A 19,318-nucleotide genomic window follows, 5' to 3' on the forward strand; every position below is an offset into this window, starting at 1 on the left:
ATCTGCGGTAAATTAACATCAGCCGTTATATCTGTACGGCCAATTTGTCAGTTGCGCTCCACTGGAATAATATTATGTTTTAAGTTTGTATGCAGACTAGGGGTGTTGAAATTAATCATTACATCGACGCATAGCGATGTGGACGTGGAAGATTCTGCATCGATACAGTGACAGACCATAATCAGTTGTTGCATATGTTAGTTGTTGATTTTCTGGTTTCCAATCTGCTGTGTTCAGACTCTGCTACATTCATGAAGTCAGATAATATAAAATAGGGAGTCCATATGTATATATATATTTGACTGCTAGAATTTGTTGATGAAAACCATGTGTAGCAATAAATAATATTGAGGAGGTGTCGCATCCTGATGCCTCTGAATATCGGATCGGATCGTCGACAGGATATTCGTAATCTAATCGTGAGACCAGTGAAGATTCACACTCCTAATGCACACTAGGTACTAGGTTTTTGTACAAACTTATAAAACTTGAAAATATTCAAATGGAAATAGTAGATGATGTAAGAGCAACAGACCATTTGATGGGGTTTTTCTTGTGATCTAGCAGAGGGCGCTTATAAAATTCACAATAAGCTTAAACTATTGCACGTCCTACTGACCTATCAGTAAACTAAGCTAATAAATGACAATGGAGGACACTTGTGAGCAAAGCTTTTCTGATATTCACAACACTGAAGCATCTGAGAAGCAGTGTACACTACTTGTACTAGCACTAATTTCGTCAGACGAGACAAGACTAAATATGTTCGTCAACGACCTTTTTTCCATGATGAAGATGACGATTTAGATGACAAGACTCAACCAATGTCCAAAAACGCTGACTAAGACTAAATTAAGATACAGTATTGTTGACGGAAAAAAACTAAGCTAAAATGTTTTGCATAAAATAAAAACTAAGATAAAAATCTTTCTTCATATTCGTCATGAGATAGAACTAGTGCAGTGCCCGTTTTTGCCTGTTCCAAACAGGCCAATTGCTAGGTTCCCAGTATTATTTCCCCCACTAAGTGCGGTTCAATCAGGTACAGCTTGGCGTGTCCCCTTCTTTTCATCTAACCGTCACACATGCAGGTAGCGATGTGCTACAAGGTGCTGTAGAGTCCAGGAGCCCTAGTGCTTATCTAACATGTGTCTGTGGAACAAGGTGTTGTAGAGCCCAGAACCCCTGGCTCTTATCTAACATGTTTCTTTGAAACAAGGTGCTGTAGAGCCCAGGAGCCCTGGCTCTTATCTAACATGTGTCTGTGAAACAAGGTGCTGTAGAGCCCAGGAGCCCTGGCTCTTATCTAACATGTGTCTGTGAAACAAGGTGCTGTAGAGCCCAGGAGCCCTGGCTCTTATCTAACAGGTGTCTGTGAAACAAGGTGCTTTAGAGCCCAGGAGCCCTGATTCTTATCTAACATGTGTTCTGTTAAACAAGGTGTTGTAGAGCCTAGGAGCCCTGGCTCTTATCTAACATGTGTTCTGTTAAACAAGGTGCTGCAGAGCCCAGGAGCCCTGGTCCTTATCTAACATGTGTCTGTATATGATTATTTGCATGAAGGAAGAGGCTCGATATAAAACCAGACACGTTTACAAAGTTGCATTTAACAAAAATCATTCAACTGTATATTGTCAAGTAATTATGATGGTTATCAGAAATGATCTCAGAAATAATTTATTTAAAAACTAAAATGTTTTGACTAAAACTTGACTAAGATACCTGAGCTCTCTTTTGACTAAAACTAGACTAAAACGACAAGACTTTTAGTCGACTATAACTTGACTAAGAAAAAAACATATGTGAATGACTAAATATGACTAAACACGGGATTTTCACAAGAATAAGACTGAGATTAAATTAAAAATAGGTGACAAAATTAACACTAGTGTACCTACTTTTTTGCCACACTCATCCTCCTAAAAGCTTGTAAAAATGCTATCACCGATAGGAAAGTAAGGTTCATTTGCAAGGATATGCAGCCCATTGGCATTGTTTCAGTAGAAGCTTTTTAAGACAGAACTGGATCCACAACTTAAAAGTTTTAATATAAATTTGAACACTGACTTTTTGAAATAGTGAGAACGCAAATCTTGTATTAGGCATATCTGAAATACAAACATATGTGAAACTAGAGATAGCAAGTTATTGCCCACTATTAAACAAAAGAGATTTATTTCTAGATTTTCGTTGTAATGTCTCCGGCTCTAAATCGCCACTATCACCCCATTCTACCTCTCCCCCTTAAATGACCTATTCTACTACAAAACTGCAATCACATAACTGCAGAAGCAGGGAGGAAATAGGGCTACAACGATCAAACACCCACTCTCACTCCAGGAGGCTTACTGAACTCTGAATGGCATAAACCAGATGTTGTATGTCTGAGGGTTTCGACTGAAAAAAAAACTCATCTGCAGACAGCGAGATGCTATTACTGTACAACCCTCATCAAGTCATGGGGCAACTTATTACTAAACTGACTCCAAGTCCCACGCATCACTGCATACAGAGACATTTTTAGACATTCTGAGCTGTATGCAGAATTTCAATAGCATGAAAAAATGACAGACTTTGCCAACGTTGTCAAAAAAGTTCATTTTGAAATTCAACATTTTCCAGATTAGTATTATTGTGTCTCTGTACATGTTAATGAGTCTCTTTAGCATGGAGACAGCAGTTTGTCACAGAGGTTGATTGTGCCTCCTATGATGCCGTAAGGGCAGGTAGAAGATTTTTGTAGCATAACAGACCACAAAGATGGTGCCTTCCTTTGTGTACTAGAGCGCTGCAGTCTTGTCTCCTCGAACCGACACACTTCGAGAGAGACTTCATTAACAAGTTGGTGCAGGTTCTGCTTTGTTTTACTGCTTATGTATGATAGGTAAATATAGCGCCGTGAACAGTGACGGACTGGAATCAAAAAATGGCTGTGGCATTTGCCACATACCGGCCCTATTTTTGTCAATACCCTAGCTTGGAAATTAGGAACTCTGCCTTCCGAGTGAATCTTACCACACACCTCGCTGTAGCACAATCTTGAATATTTGTGGCTGCATGCATAAAACAACTTATCAAAATCAACCAAAGACAAATTATCAGCAGTGGCCCATAGGGGTCCATGCACTTCTGACATTTGCCCAAATTCCAGATGGCCAGCCCGTCACTGGCTGTGGAGACCTGGCCACTGCCACCTGGTCAATGTTGTAGAATAAAATATAGAATCTCCAATCAGTTGTCTGTTGACTTTTTAAGTTAACCGGCTAACTGCTTGCTCTCTCCACCTACACCATTCACGTTGCAGTAGGTCACAATACAAATGCAGCAAAACCACAAACGAAAAACACGAACATCACAGTGTAAACCAAATACAAACTTTTTGAAACTTAACCTTGGAGCTCAGCAGGGAGATAAATGATGGTGTGTAGCAGACAGAGGAGTGGGCTGGATTTGTCTGTCTGAAGATCCCAGAGTGGGAGCTGATATAAACTGAGATGAGCCGAGCCAAACTTAGCGGAGGCGTAACAGTTATCTGTCCCAGACTGAGCCCACAACAAAACTCCATCACGGCTGAACAGGAGGAGAAATGACAAAACACCAGCTGCAGAAAAGACCTAGAGCGCAGCTGCATAGCTTTTTTAAGACCAAAGAACTAGTGTTGACGAAGGCCAACAGTTGCGTCGCCTCACGCCTCCTGTGTCTTACATAAAATGGCACTTGAACACACTGCAAGGACTACAGTCAACGGCCATCTAGCACGCACGTTCACCCACGTTTGCTCTGAATCAAGATAATTAGTTGGTCTTCAGTTGCTTCATTCTAGTAGTGAAAATATTCAACCGTCCGCTACTTAGCTGGTTACACAGTTCTAGCGTACCACTAGCATTTGCGGCTAAAAATAGATGTGTGTGTACGGTAAAATTTCTTTAAGAGCCAATTTGTGAATACCTTACGTTAGGGTATTTTCACGCGTTCTGTTTTTTGGAGATGCGCCATTTAGAAGTTTCCATAAACTTGACAACATTTTTGAATTAATTTGTCGTCTTTGGCCGATTGGGTAGCTCACCTGGTAGAGCAGGCGTCCATATATATTATAAATATACGCCTCGCCATTACATTACCTTGCAGTGAGCATTGTCTGTGTGGTGTTTTGAAAACACTGTTGTAACCGCTTTATCAGCATTGCCCTGACTAACTGTGACTTAAACAAGCTCCAGAGGCGCCATAGTCTTGCTACATCCCTTACCAATCAGCGTGAAGTGGTAACCTCAGCACCACTGCCCATAGCCTCATTCACCAATTTGTCCACATCTCTGGCAAGACCTTCAGACTACGGATCGACCGGTTTTTCTTTCTGCCGATAGCAATACAGGTTATTAGTAGATAATGAATCCGATAACTGATTTTTGGAACCAATGTGCATTTAAAGTGAAAATCTTTAAGTCAAAATTAAGATTTTGGAATGTTACAAACTCCAACACAATACTTTGTTTAGATGCTTTAAGCAATTATTTAATAAATTAGAAACGTTTAACATAATACACACAGTAAAACATAGTCAGATAGTGTTGTGGGCGGGACGTTAAGTCAGACTCAGTGGTGAGTCAAACAGAGGGACAGACAAAGAGCTGTAGCCGAGCCAAAGTAGCTCACTTTTTAATCAATGAATTTTACCGGGTATCAGGCAAATAAACCACGGATACAGATAATCTGCAAACTGCCAAAAAACGGCCCATTAATCAGCCAGGATTGGTAATTGGCCCCGCCCTACTTCAGACACATGCTCCTTTTGAGGCAACAAGCTAAAGTATATTTATTTATAGCGTTACGTATTTTTTTTATCAAAATGCAATACTCTTAAGGCCTTATTTTTAGAAAATGTAATTTAAGACTTTTTTTTTTATTTCTTTAAGACCCCGCAGGTACGTTACACCATTACTGTATATTCAATGTCATTAACAATTAATTGATCAATAAAAAATGTATTACAAAATAGAAAACGTTACACATAATGTTTTGTATTCATAACACGTGGGCTGGGTTTTCGGATTTACTTGGCTTTTGGTCTGGATGCAGACCTTGGTCCGGACTCTGAGATGCCCTGCCTAAGAGTGTCTTTTAGTACAACCGAACGCTTAAAAAGGCACCTTTAGGCCAAAAGAAACAAAAAAAACAATTGACTTTCATAAACTGTAAACACACTAAAGACACACTCTCGCTCTCCACATGATACACAGATTTAATAGGCCGCAGAATGCAGTGACCAATCAGAATCAAGTATTTAACCAAGCTGTGTAATAAATCTGTAGAACAGACTGTTGCCATGGACGGATTTCTGATCATAGACTCTAGCAAGCAATAAAATAAAATCAATAAAATTGTTTTTAAAACAATATTTGTGCTCATACAAAGCTCATGTGGATCACATAGGGAGAGAGGGTGTGGGCCCTTTCCTTCTTGACATTATTAACTTCTCTATTGAAAAGGGTGAATTCTCAAGGGATATTAACACAGCCTTGACTTCCTTACTCTTGAAAAAGGATAAGTGTTCTAGCTATAGCCCTCTGAGCCTGCTTAACGCTGACATTTAAATCTTTGCAAAGCTCCTAGCCCGTCGTTTGGAGTCCAACATGTCAAAATTAGTGAACCCTGACCAAACAGCATTAATAAAATGAGACTAGCAGCAGATAATGTTATACACCTTCTTCACATTGTTAATGCAGCGGAGGACAGTAAGACCCCAATGTCACTTCTTTGTCTTGACGCAATGAAAGCATTTGACAGGCTTGAGTGGCCATGTTTATGGTCAGTCTTATAGGTGATGGGCTTTGGTAAAACTTTTATTGGTATAACCAAAGTTTTGTATTCTTAATCCTTCAGCCCGAGTCTTAACCGGACGCACCTCCTCCTCTTTCTTTCCAGTCTCAAGATCTTCCCGCCAAGGTTGCCCCTTGAGTCCTGCACTATTTGTCCTCTCTCTAGAGCTGCTGGCTCAAGCCATTCGCCAATCACATCAATGCATTTGTAGTACACAGCATCATCTCTCACTATTTGCATACAATGTTTTGGTCTTTTTAGAAAACCCATCTTAGTCTCTTTCTCACCTTCTGTCATTATGCAAGGAGTATGGAAGCTTATCAGGCTTTAAATTAACTGGTCAAAGTCTGCACTACTTCATTTAAATAATTCTGCCCGCAGGTCAACCATCTCTGCAAACATCCCACTTGTTAAGCAGTTTAAATATTTAGACACTGAGGTCTTCCCCTGCTTAAACCAGATCATTAAACATAACTATTCTGTCACTCTTAACATTGTTTTGAAAGATATGGAAAAATGGAGAGGTCTCCCAATGTCGATTCAAACTCATATCTCAGTGGTTAAAATAAATCTTTTACCCAGGGTCAATTTATGAGCTCTATGCTACTTCTCTCACCTCCTGCTGGCTACTGGCGTACATTACAATCAGCGGTATCAAAATTTATTTGTAAAGGCAAGCGAGGATGGTGGACTTTCAGTTCCAAACTTTAAACATTATTTCTAATCCTTTGTGTTAAGACACCTTCTCACTTGGTTTAGTCCAGATGTGTCTGTTTGCTGGCGTACAGACACAAGTAAGTGCTATGACAGAGCCTTGGTCACTCCATGATGTTCTCTTTGCCAATATTTCGAACAGTGTCAGCTACGCTTTGGTCCTATTATCTCACATCTTATCAAAACTTGGAGATTAGCTGAAACATACTGCCATATAGCTTGTAACTGGCACACTTGTCCCCATTATTCAATAATACAGCACTCCTGATTGGTGGGAGGCAGATAACAGCTCCACAATGGGAACAACTTTTTGGTGAGGTTGACTTGTTACCTTTTTCTAACTTACAAAATGCATTTAGTCTACCACGTTACTCTTTTTTCTTTTAACTTCAGTTAAAGTCGGCACTCAAGTCATTCGCTGTCCCCTGGCAGAGGCCTTTGCCCATCCACCTATTCAGAATTTACTGTGCAGCCTAAAAACTGTGGTATGGTATCCAGGTTTTATCAGTTCTTGGTGATATCTTGCCACTCTGGCCTTCATATTGAGAGGATCTGGGTACGTGATGGCCTAGACCTCGCTCTCGACTGGCATGATATATGGTCTAACATTCCAGAAGTATCTCACAATCCAGATCATTAGCAGATTCACTACAGTTTCATTCATTTCTCACCCCCTTGAAAATTCACCATATGAAAATAATTAACAGTCCTTTATGCACTTTCTGACCAAGCTCAAGGTACATTTCTTCATATGTTCTGGGAGTGCTCTCCTGTTGGTCAGTTCTGGAACAATATTGCATCCAATATTTCCGCCTTGATTAATGTTACTGTGTCTGTTACTGTCAATGTTTTGGTTATGAATGACCTGTTAGCCTTTCAGCTCTCTAAAGCTCAAAACCGTGCTGTGTTTGCTGGACTTACAGCTGCTAAGAAGATGATTGCAACACGTTGGAAGCCCCCTCATGACTTATCTGTTTGTTCATGGATTCTTTCTTTTTTGGATGTCACGTACATGGAACTCTCGACGACTCGTGTGGGTGGAGCCCCGGGGAAGACTTTGGAGACTTGGCACAGCATTGAGTCTTGAAGGCAATGCTGTAGCCTTTTCATTTGTTTGCATGTGTGATTGGTCCCTTGTCTTGTGTGTGTCTGTTTCTACATGTGTTGTTCTGTCTACCTCCCTCCCGTTTTTCCTCTCTGTGATTTTGTGGCCCAGGGACGCGTTCCTTTGTCCCAGTGTGTTGTTTGTAACTTTTTGTGAATGTTATGTTTACATTATTATTTTTTCTGAAAATGAAAATAAAAATAAAAATTTGATCACAAAAAAAAAAGCGGGTTACCTCTGTATGAGGAGCCGTGTAATAATGTAGAGCGAGCCGGTTTTTATTGCGAGTTGGAACTCCAACAGGCTGATGCAGGACCTTGATGCAAAGGAGCCAATCTGGTGTGATTGTGTGTGACCCCTCTCTCTCCCTCAAGATAACATTCTAATCTACTTTAGCTTTTTTCTTCCTTCCAATGTATCAGATGGTTTTGCTAGACAGAGTAAATGTAAAATGTAAATGTGCTGTATTTATATAGCGCTTTTCCAGTGTTAACAACTGCTCAAAGCGCTTTTACATCTACAGGATACATTCACACACATTCATACACTGTGGCCGGGGCTGCCGTACAAGGTGCCACCTGCTCATCAGATAAACATTCACACACATTCACACTCCGATGCGCAGCACCGGGAGCAACTCGGGGTTAAGTGTCTTGCCCAAAGACACTTCGACAATGACTGCAGGGGCAGGGATTGAACCACCAACCTTCCGATTGGCAGGCAACCGCTCTACCACTGAGCCACAGCCGCCCCTGTGTGTCAAAGAGGGGCCAGTTAGCCTCTGGAGGGCTTTGTATGGATGGTGTGCCTTGTACCTTGCTGCTGTAACACAGCCATTTACCAGTTTGACATCCATCCATCAATCCATCCTCTTTATGCGCTCCTAAATTTTTCAACTTAGGAGCACACATGCTCCTTAGGATAAAAGTTACCGTCAATCCCTGCTGGGAGGAGAGCAGACGTTGGGAGTTGGACAAGGTAAGCAGGGTAGCGAGCTAGCTAGCTTGTCCATGCAACAGGGAGTGAAGCAGAGGGACAAACCAGTCGGCTGTAACCAGCTAATATCGGATGTCTGGCTAGCGAGCTGGCTTGCTAATTCCACCATGCATTCATGCAACACTAGATACAGAAAATGACCTGAACAAAGTTGCCACTCATCTGGCGATAGCAATGAACCTACCTATGCTGTGACAAGAGTGTGTGAATTAAACTACATTAAGTTGTTAAATTGTACTAATTTAGCAGCCAGCCAGCTGGCTAGTTAGCTAGCTAGCTTGCTAGGGGGTGCCCTTTGAGTGCAGCACCAACCACGGTGCAGAGGGAAAGAGGGAGTGTGTAGGACAGTTTTATTTTTATTATTGTTAACTTTTAAAAGACAGATTTATGTTGAAATTAGTTATGTATCTCGCAAAAATAGTTTGAACCTGTGTCAATTTTGAGATAAAAATGAAGAAGCAGAAAGGCCTCTTGACTTTAGTTGTTTGCTTTTCGCACTTTTTCTTCTCATGCAATGATTTTCTTAAGCTAAATAGGTATTGTTCTCAGTTATTTGCCAATGGTCTTGTGAGCCAGGACCTTTAGACGTGTATTAGATCCCGAAAATAGAAGTCAACAAAATGTCCTAAAAAGCATGGAGGCAGGGCTTTCTGGATTTTGAAGGCTGGGGAGTAGGGGTTGGATTAATTCAAACTAAATGTTTCATACACCAAGAGCATTGCCAGCATCATCAACTAAGGACAAGTCATTTATCTGCTTTCAAAGCATTTATGAAAAACCTAAAAGACACAGTGAAATGAGTCTACAGTAACCCAATCACCAGGACACTCTCTCCAGCACTCCTCACGGTCACATTTTAAGGCCAGTTTTCCAAGATTTTATTGTTTTTCAAGTTTACTTTCTCACTTTTTGGTTTCATTTATTAGAAACTAATTCAGAGGCCTGTTGTTTATTTGGGCCAAGACAGAGAGAGAAAGTAGAGAGAGAGAGAGACAGAGAGATGGTATGAACTTACATGTGCCCTCGTTTTTCTGCCCATGTGTTTGCTCTCCAAACACTCAGTAATAAGCATTTTAATAACACACACACCCACACACACGTTCTCCTGCCAAACCTGTTAAAGAAATTGGAGAGCTACTACTAAAGAATAATTAAATTAATGATAATAAATTTTACATTATGTTAAAAGCACCAGGACAGTACTTCATCTTCTGTGTGTATGTCTGTCTGTCTGTGAGAGAGAGAGAGAGAGAGAGAGAGAGGAGAGAGAGAGAGAGAGAGAGAGAGAGAGAGAGAGAGAGAGAGAGAGAGAGAGAGAGAGAGAGAGAGAGAGAGAGTGTGTGTGTATGAGTTTGTGGCAATAGTGGTGTTTTGGGGTCTGAAGGATTTCTAGAGGAAAAAAAGCTAAGGTACTGGCAAGATACAGTAATGTATCTGTAATTATTGGCAGCCACCAGATGTGGAGGAGGTATTGTTAGTCTCTGTGGATTTATGCTCGTCTGCAGAGGTGTTGCTAACTACATGCCAAATCTCCGGTACGTGGAGCGTGCTGCTACAGCTGATGTGGACGTCTCTAGTTTATTACCTCTAGTTTGTTAATAAATTATTTGTGCTTTGACAATGCACCTATGGCTGGACACCATTTCAATACATCCTCATGTTAAAGCTAGTGAGTGCTGAACCCTAATACAAATGAACGTTCTTTAGTTGTAATGTCAAGTATTTGTGGATTGTAAGGATGCCGATACAGCTCATTTGTACTTGGAACAAGTAGTTTATTATCTCCACAATAGTCTGGATGGACGACAGTTCATTTACTGGACAACCCAGAGTGCTTTATTCTCCTTTCCAGGAATGTTTCTGTGGGGTAACCAGACCTTACTCCACAGAGCTGTGGAGATTGGTCTGACAATGCAAGACTATCTTCACACCAATGTTGTTACATAAGCAGTACATAAAACCACAATATTACAATATATTCCACGTCAGTGTCACCTTTTGGAAGTTTTTAGCACTAGGGGGGAAGGGATTTGTTTTAACGTTACTCAATGCCGCTGGGAGACTTTGCGGGTGAGGGTGGCTGCCGGAATTTCCGAGGAAGCAGTCTGGATCACGGTGGTTCATTTACTGGATAATCGCCATCAGATGTTCCCCCGGATGTCCCTATTAATATTGTGTGTGGCGTTTTCACTTGCGGGGCTGGAGGTTGTGCTGGCTGGGCTTGGGTTGCTGTAACGATGGTGGCTGGCTGCTAGCTGGCTGGGAGCTAATTGTAGACATGTCCCTGGGGCTGTTGTCTGCTCTCATTACAACTGAAGTCTCTTAGCGCCAGGGAATAAGACAAGCAGACCGGGGTGTGCTAGCTGGCTAACTTTGCAAATGAATTAGTCTTTGTATACAGGTAACGTTGCATGGAGCACTTAATCATTGGTTAGCCCAGTGCGGTTAACCATGGTAAAAACATGGTCAAAACAATCCTATTGTTGTATTAGGGTTACTAAGTATAATTCTTTGACATTGTATAATTTACAATTATTCTCAAAACGCATGTATTATCTATGGTTTCTCGTGTTGTAACTAGAAGGGTCAAAATATTACATTAAGCCATTGACAGGCAAAAATGTCCCATGTCAGAAATTAGATTACAATTTTTCAGGGTTTGAAAACTGTTGGAAACATGTGGGATAATGTAAATACACAACTCAACAAAATGTATAACATAGGTATAGTCTTTTTTAATTATCACATATTATACCTTTTACCTGGAATGCAGCCTTTGAAACCAGGATAAGACAACTACATTATAAAGTATAACTTAGTAGATTACTCTGATTCTCTGTTATAACTAAGAGAATGAAGAGGTATATAGAGAAGCAATCATTCCTTCATAAATTTTCGGCACGCTGCTTTATTTATTACACTGTTTAAAGCCTCAAGTGCTAACTGATCTGACCAAGAACAGCTAAAAGGTTTGTGTCTTGCAGCACACCATAAATACGACAGATTTTCCTCATCCAAACTAGTTTTATATCTTAATTTAACAGCAAAAAAATGATCCCAAGAGTAATGCTACCAGTATTCTGTGTAAATGTTGGTACAATGCAGAGTAGTCCCAGTCCCAGTGCCAGCCATGACTATTTGTGACTTCCCAGGCCAGGAGATCAGTGACCTACTGTTGATCCATAATGTTCATCGTGTTTCACCTGCACACACACAACTTCACAGGACCATCAAGGGGGAAGCAGAGGAGATGGGCTGGAGGAGTCTTTACGTGTTTTATTTGGAAACTTGAGCCCTTGCCGGTAATTGTCCAAAATGACTCTAATCGTAATTGACGGTCTGGCTTTCTACTTTGTCTGCACAAATTTCCAGGATGACGGGGGCTACAGTAACTCTGTTAAAAGTCTGGACGCAGAAAGGCACACACTCTTTATCCATCAGGGCAGGACATAATGTCTGTCATCCTTTTGTCCCTTGCTATCCTGCGCTTGTTGGGTCCTCTGCGTGTGTGCGCATGTGTGTGTGTGTGTGTGTGTGTGTGTGTGTGTGTGTGTGTGTGTGTGTGTGTGTGATGATGTAGCCGGCCATTAGGCCAGTCTGAGAGGAGAATAGTGCTCCTGAGGGGAGATGTGGTGGTTTCTGGCAGCTGTCTCAGCGTTGAAAAGCTTTCACATTCTGACATCACGCGCTCGTCCACAAACACTCAGTCCTCAGAACAGAGCAGAGAAAACCAGAGAGAATAAGTATAGTACACATATTTGGATTTTACTTTTATTCTCTGTTGTTGAACTGTAAATGTACGCGGTGCAAATATTTGCAATGGTGTGTTTTCATTTGGCAGGGAACTAATCTCGCATTGTCAGACCTATCTCCAGCACTATGTGGAGTGAGCTCTGGCTACACCAAAGATACATTATAGGATAGGAGAAAAAAAACGCTCTGGGTTGTTTGCATTTCTTTAAACCAATCACAATCACCTTGGGCGGTGCTGAGTTCTGGACACAATGACGATGCCTCTGCAAAATACTCTTGGGAAGGAACTTGTTTTGCTGGAACATTTCCACCCCACAATAGAAAACGCCACATAAAACATTAGATTAAGTTAACTGTTCATAGAATACAGTAACATGAGCTATTTTAAAAGCTGGATACATGGTTAAACATAATTTGCTCTTGCAGTGTATCAATGTGTGTACTTTGCCCATAGCAATCCCTGCCAATTGGTGCCAAAATGCCCCAAAACGTCCCAGTTAGATAGTAAATGCCAAGAAATTTACAATCATTTGCCAGAAAAAAACAAGCAGGCCTGCACAATCCAAAATGTTCTTCAAAACTTGCCATTTTTAGTGTGTAGCTTGCTAGCTTTGAATGTTGTTTCAAGTAGCAAAGGGTTTTTGAGAACGGCAACACACAAAGAGTGAGTCACACGCCAGATGTCAGGCTTTATCCTGGAAATGTACTTCCACTGATCCAGACTAGCACGGAACAAAACTAAGTGAAAATGTTTTTGTTTTTTTAGCCTTGAGACAAGTTCAGAGAAAATCATTTCTAATTTGAAATTCAATTTAAAGGCTGACTCTTAAAGAAAATTATATTAATTTTTAAGTTGGGATCACAGTTGGTGCTTGCATTCATTTTTTTCTGTTTCTGTACAGAAGATGGACATGAATATGCAAATCTTGAAATGACTTTTAAGGAGTGCATTTTACTGGTTTTGTGTGTTGTACAGAAATATTTGTGTTTCAGATTGTGTACCTGGCTCGTGGCCGGCTCCGGTGGCCAGGGCAGGCATGGCTCCTGCCGGCTGCTTCCTGGTTCCCCTCAGGCTGTGGAAATTAGCAGCGGGGCGTTAGAGTCGTGAGCTCTTAGGCGGTTCTCCCAAGGGACCTGTATCTGAGGACAGGCTTTATGCCATGGAGCCCTGTAAGAGAACAAGATTTTAGAGCCTACCTGTCAAATGGCAAAATGAACGCATGCACATGTGTCAGTCAGTTACTGTGTTATGATATCTCATAGCTCAAGTAGCCATGGATATTCATCTCAACCATAATAGTAGATCTATGCATTTGTGTGTATGCGAGCCAGCAATGGACAGTAAATGACTTACTGTGTGTGTGTGTGTGTGTGTGTGTGTTGATAGCACATTCACTCTGGGTGTTTACAACCCAACACTTTTTTCCTAAGCTGCTGAACATCCTGCTTTGTACATGAACCAACATCCACTCACCCGTAGCCCCTACACATACACTCAGACACACACACACACACACACACACACACACACACACACACACACACACACACACACACACACACACACACACACACACACACACACACACACACACACACACACACACACACACACACACACACACCACACACTTTATTCAGTTTTCAGCGGAAACAAGGGAAACTTTATCTGCCGAGGGAAAAGCAGGCAAATGCAACAGACCTGTGAAAAATCAAACAGGCGTGGAAAAGCATTGCTTCGTAAATAATGGCGCTCAACTGGAAAGCCAGATAGAGCAGGAACAGAAAGAAAGAGGATGTAGAACACAAATAAAAAGCCTGTGGCTCATTGAAATTTCCCCCTGCAGTGGATGAACATGTGCGGACACACGTAGTATGGGATATAATAAACTCCTGAACCACAACAGGAGGAAAATGGCTAATATGAATTAATTTGGACAAGACAGCCTGATAGAGTGCAAAGCACAGCTGACTTAAGACTTGGAATCAGACCTAAACCAGAAAAATAAGGACTTGAGAGTTGATGTAAATGTGACTGGACTGAGACGTTACATGCTTTAGACTTGACTCCCTATAGACCTAACTTTACTTGAAACTTGCAATTAAGTTTTAAGTTTGGTAAATTGTCAGAACAAGGAAAATTTATCATGTACACCCTGCATAGCCACGTGGCTAGATAAAAACTATATTAGCGACATAGAAAGCAAAATGCAGTATCAATTTCATTTCCCCTCCCAGACAGACTTGGATCTGACCTTGCAGTTGCTTATTAGAACTTGACTTCATGCGAGAGACCTAAAAACATGATAGAAACAACCTAGCATCGCATTGCCAGACCCTCCTCCACAGCACTAGGGAGGAGGGTCTGGCTTGTCCACACAGCATTCTGGGATGGAATAGAAAGGTGCTCTGGTTTATTGGCAATTCTTTAAACCAATCTCAATTGTCTTGGGCGGTGCTAAGCGCCGCACGGAGCAACGTTGCCTCTGTAAAATAGCCTCGGGAAGGAACATGTTTTGATGGAACATGTGTACGTTCAAAAGTTGTTTTAGCCGTGCAACAGAGAACTCAGATTGGGCCGATAGTCTAGCTAGAGAGGTTTGAGGAGCAGTTAACCATAGTCCTCAGAAATCCACAGGAGTTTAAAATTCCAACACAAAGAAAGTGAAAGGTTACGGACATCCGGCTCAAAAGAAGGACATAAGGTGGAATATCCAGCGGTAACGGAACAATCCCGGAAGCTGAAGGTCGTGGATATAGACTAGAAACAACCCAAAAGTGTCTATGTGGCTTGCAAAGTAAGTGAGGACTTGTCAGAGCTTCAGCCATGAACGTGTCTTTTTGTGTTTGTTAACTCCTTCGAAGCGACCGTGTACTGGTCTTGTCGACAGCCCTAGCACGTGCTGCTGTTACTGCAGAGTGGCTAGAAAGCTGCCATCTGTGTTTGAGCAGTTGAGGTCTTGATCTCAGTTGACAACCCTCGCCCCACAGACCATCCACCTTTGCCAGGCCTTGACTCAATCCCAGCCCATATTATGGCGTTTTCCCATTACATGGTAACCTGCTCAACTCTACTTGCCTTTTTTGGTTTTCCATTATGAAAAAAAGGTCCTTGGTACTTCCCAACAGGTACTTTTTTTTGTATCACCTACGTCAAGCCAAGCTGAGGCGATACCAAAAGGTGACATGACTACTGATTGATTGGTCGGAGAGAATCGTCACTAATCACTGCATCATCTTTGCTCGCGACAGACGGGGGGTGTCCTGAACAAACCCGCTATTTTCAAATAGTTTAGCCAGCTGTGTTTTTTTTGCTGCCTCCAGCTTCTTTTGAAACTAAATGTCTTCTGGCAGCAGCCACATGTCGACAATCAAAAACAACACACCTTCGACGTTCTGTGTGTGTCGCGTTAGGTCGCGGCAGTTTTCTGTGGCGTCGCTATGACGACCAGCCACGCTTGCCTCCAAATGAGGTGGTATTAAATCTGCAAAAAAAGAAATCTGTAAAGATGACTGGGCACCGCTGCCGAGCCAAGTAGAGTAGAGCTGGTACTAGCAGTGGGTAAGCGCCAATATTAATCCTTAAACAGGTCCCCGATTCTACATTTATTACAGCCTCTTTGAAAAGGCCACTGAAAACCTCAACTGGTCCCTGAATTCAGCTAAGTCCTGCTGCCAGCAAAAATGCTTTATCTGAAAAGGAGAGAATGGAAAACAATTAGGTTTGAGCCTTCAGTTCTTTACCACATGCAGCTTAATGATCCATTATATGTCAGCTCCCATGTGCTGTGGCCCAGTCAAGCTCAATTACCTAAACCTTGGGGTCCAGTTAGTTGTTCACTGGAAGAAAATGCTCAAAATAAACACCAGCAGTGAGATAAGCTACAGTGTTGTAAAAACTGTGAGTGGACACTGAGTCCCAGTGTGCTACAGTATGGCTGACTCAGAACCACTTGGCGGCAGACAGAGACATCCAAGACACCTGCGCCCTTCCAGCTCATTGGGACCCCCCATCAATGGTTAGGCGGTGACGGCCACAGACACTTGAATTTTAAAATGCTGGGACTTCACTTCCATCTCAGCGGGCACAAAAGTGGACCGGAAATTCACTACAAGTGTGTTTTCTGTAGAGAATCTCTCACTCAGCCCCCACAGTGACAGCTGCACAGGAGTGACTATTTAATGGCGTTTTGCCCAACATGTGCGTACAAACACACGCACTCAAACCTGCCAAGACAGCAGCCCACGTAGCAAAACGCTACCACGCCTGTCTGACATACTGTGATGTGAACTCACCTCAGGGCCCAGCAGACCCCAGGTGGAGCCTTGTGGAAAAAGCATCTAGACAACACAGTCCAGAAGATGCCTGAGTGAGCAGGTAAGCAAGGCATTTAGAGCATATCACAAAAAGAATATTTTTCTTCTGGATTGAGATGTACAAAATATGGTGCATTCATCAAACGGCACTTAAGAAAGGATCGATTTTCCACCGAGAGGAGATTTTGGATTCAAAATACTACTAATATGTCACGCCAGCACCAATGTGAAGCCAGATTTGTCCGTCGTTTGCATGGGCTTTGCATGAGCATAAAGTTCAAATGTAAAACCTGGTGAAATAGGAGTTCAGTTCTGTTCAACTCTTTGTATACTTCAATAAAATAGGTTAAGAGGACCAGCAGAGAAGGGCAAAGGCGCCTCAAGCAGTGACCACAAAATCTCTCCAGCAGACCGGTTTGAACAGGGGACTGAACCTAACAGCCATTGCGCTCATGCCAAGAGAACTGACCCATGCTAAATCAGTTCAGTGTTTCATAGAGAGGGCTACAGCACGGTTTTGTCATAAGGCCTTGTGATTGGAATGACAGACTCAAGGAAAGACAAGGGACATGAATACTCTTTAGGTATGCCATACTATAATATTAGTGATTTGCCTTTTGTTGAGAGGAATGGCCACATATTCCCCAATCTGTGGATGGATCCATCTTTCCATTTGAGGAGCTTTCTGAGGGCCAGGAAGCATGTCGCAAAGCCGGGGACACCTGGGGCTTTTTAAAAGGCCCAAAAGTGTCATAATAGAGAGGCTTAAAGAAACATTCCCTACTGTCAGAATGCTCTAGCCGTGTCTGCTCAGATCACACAATATCAGATGGTCATATGGGGAGTAAAGGGACACGTTACCATGTGGACAAGAGATGGGACTCGCTTAATTGAAATAATGTTCCTCCCTCAACCACTCTGTCTATTCTTCAAATAGTTCTGACACCATCTAGTGGGAACTTTTACTGTTGCAAGGAGTATTCATGCTGAAAACCCAGCTGACACACAACCTGAAGCACCCCTCCCAAACAAAGACCTGTACGGATGGATGTCAGGAGACGCTGTCTGTTTCTGCTTAGTCTTGTTCTGAGTTTGTAACGTGAGGTCTGAAGAGTATTTAAAGAGAAAATAGCTCAGGGTGACAAATGGATTGATAGGTGAAAGAAATGAAACAGAGAGGTGTAGAAGACTGTTATTCTTTCTCTCTTTTGAAAAACAAGCCTGTGACTCTCAGCTGTGTGTTGATGAAGTTAGTGACGGGTATAGCAGAGTTAGGCGGTGAATGACAGTGAAAAACCCCGGACCTGGCATTTATAAAGGCCTGTTAACAATTTGAAAGTATGCTTTGAGTTTAAAACTTTGTATCAGTGTTACTATTTTGCCTTGGCTTTTTGGACTGTGGGAAGATCACAGTTCAAAGGAAATTGCCAAAAGACAACAACATCCTCAGAAAAACTTGTTCTAAAGCATTCACAGGATTCATTGGGTGTTCATGCTGCCCCCATCTGGACCAGGACAGGAAGTGCTACAACAGGACTAGGCAGAGGTCAGCTCTGCCATTCAGCACCACTGAAACCTCCCCAGGGTGTTGGGTTTTTCTGTCCTGGATTGTCACACATCAAGTAAAGGGAAGGCCAGCTACTGGACAGGATTTTTACTAAGCTTCAACACATCTAAAGCCACCCCCTGTCACACCTGCTCTGGTTACTGCTCGAAGGACAGGTTTGTTCCAAAGCTACCCACCAGCCTCAAGGTCTGCGGATCTGCTCTCATCTGATGAGTTTATCTACACTTATCTTGGTGAGATGGTAGAAGATCTATCTGGCGGTCCATGTGACACCTGCTCAGGTTACCAATTCTGTAATCTCTGGTGCAACATTGCAACGTTTTAGTGCTGCACTTATTTTAGTAATTTATAAAAAAAAATGGAAATCAGGTTTTAGTGTCAAATTTCTGCTTTTTTCACCATGAATTTCTCTAATATTGACCTGTTGCAAGAAGCTACATCGTCCTCACCACATCCGTCAGAAGAACACTGTGTAAGGCATGGGTATCATTCCAAGTTTGAAACTTGGAAAGTTTCATTAGTGATGCCAAAACAGTACATTTTTGGAAATTCAACTACCCGCCAGCCACACATTGAAAAATAGATGACTAAAAACAGGTTCAGAGAAAAAAAAGGAAAAAAATTGCACTCAACTATCACCTCAATCAACTCTAGGAGACTCATCATTTTTAGCTGAGCCAGCTGCCTACTACTTCATCAGTCTGCACCATGGCAGGATCCAAGGCTACAGGCAATATATTGTATCCAATTAACAGTGTGTTCTTAACAGCTGTATGTTGAAGGTTGCACTATCTTGTTTTTGCATGTTGTGTACTTGTGCAAAAACATCAGCAGTGGTAGCCAAAAGAAGACAATCTTCCAGTTCATGAATGGCATCTGAAATATTAATATGTGGAAGCCTGTTTCATTAACTGCACAAATTTGTGCTGCCACGCGGTTAATTAAGATAGAGTAAGAGTTGGATGAGACAGAAGAAGAGAAATGTGCTATACCATGTGGATTAAAAAAAAATAACAGTTGCTCCTTTCATGGAAAACTGTTCTTTGACT

The 19,318-nt window shown here is 41.9% G+C and overlaps 1 protein-coding gene across 1 annotated transcript in view; it reads right to left on the bottom strand.

The window, feature by feature from the left end:
• mpp7a (MAGUK p55 scaffold protein 7a) overlaps positions 1 to 19,318 on the bottom strand; it is a 194,675-nt gene that overhangs the window by 134,836 nt on the left and 40,521 nt on the right. The window contains exon 2 of the mRNA XM_032504515.1: positions 13,388 to 13,553. Coding sequence (XP_032360406.1) covers positions 13,388 to 13,424 — 37 coding nt within the window. The 5' untranslated portion in view covers positions 13,425 to 13,553. The remainder of the gene's footprint in view (positions 1 to 13,387; positions 13,554 to 19,318) is intronic.

This window comes from Etheostoma spectabile, chromosome 22, assembly GCF_008692095.1.
Source record: "Etheostoma spectabile isolate EspeVRDwgs_2016 chromosome 22, UIUC_Espe_1.0, whole genome shotgun sequence".
NCBI lineage: Eukaryota > Metazoa > Chordata > Actinopteri > Perciformes > Percidae > Etheostoma > Etheostoma spectabile.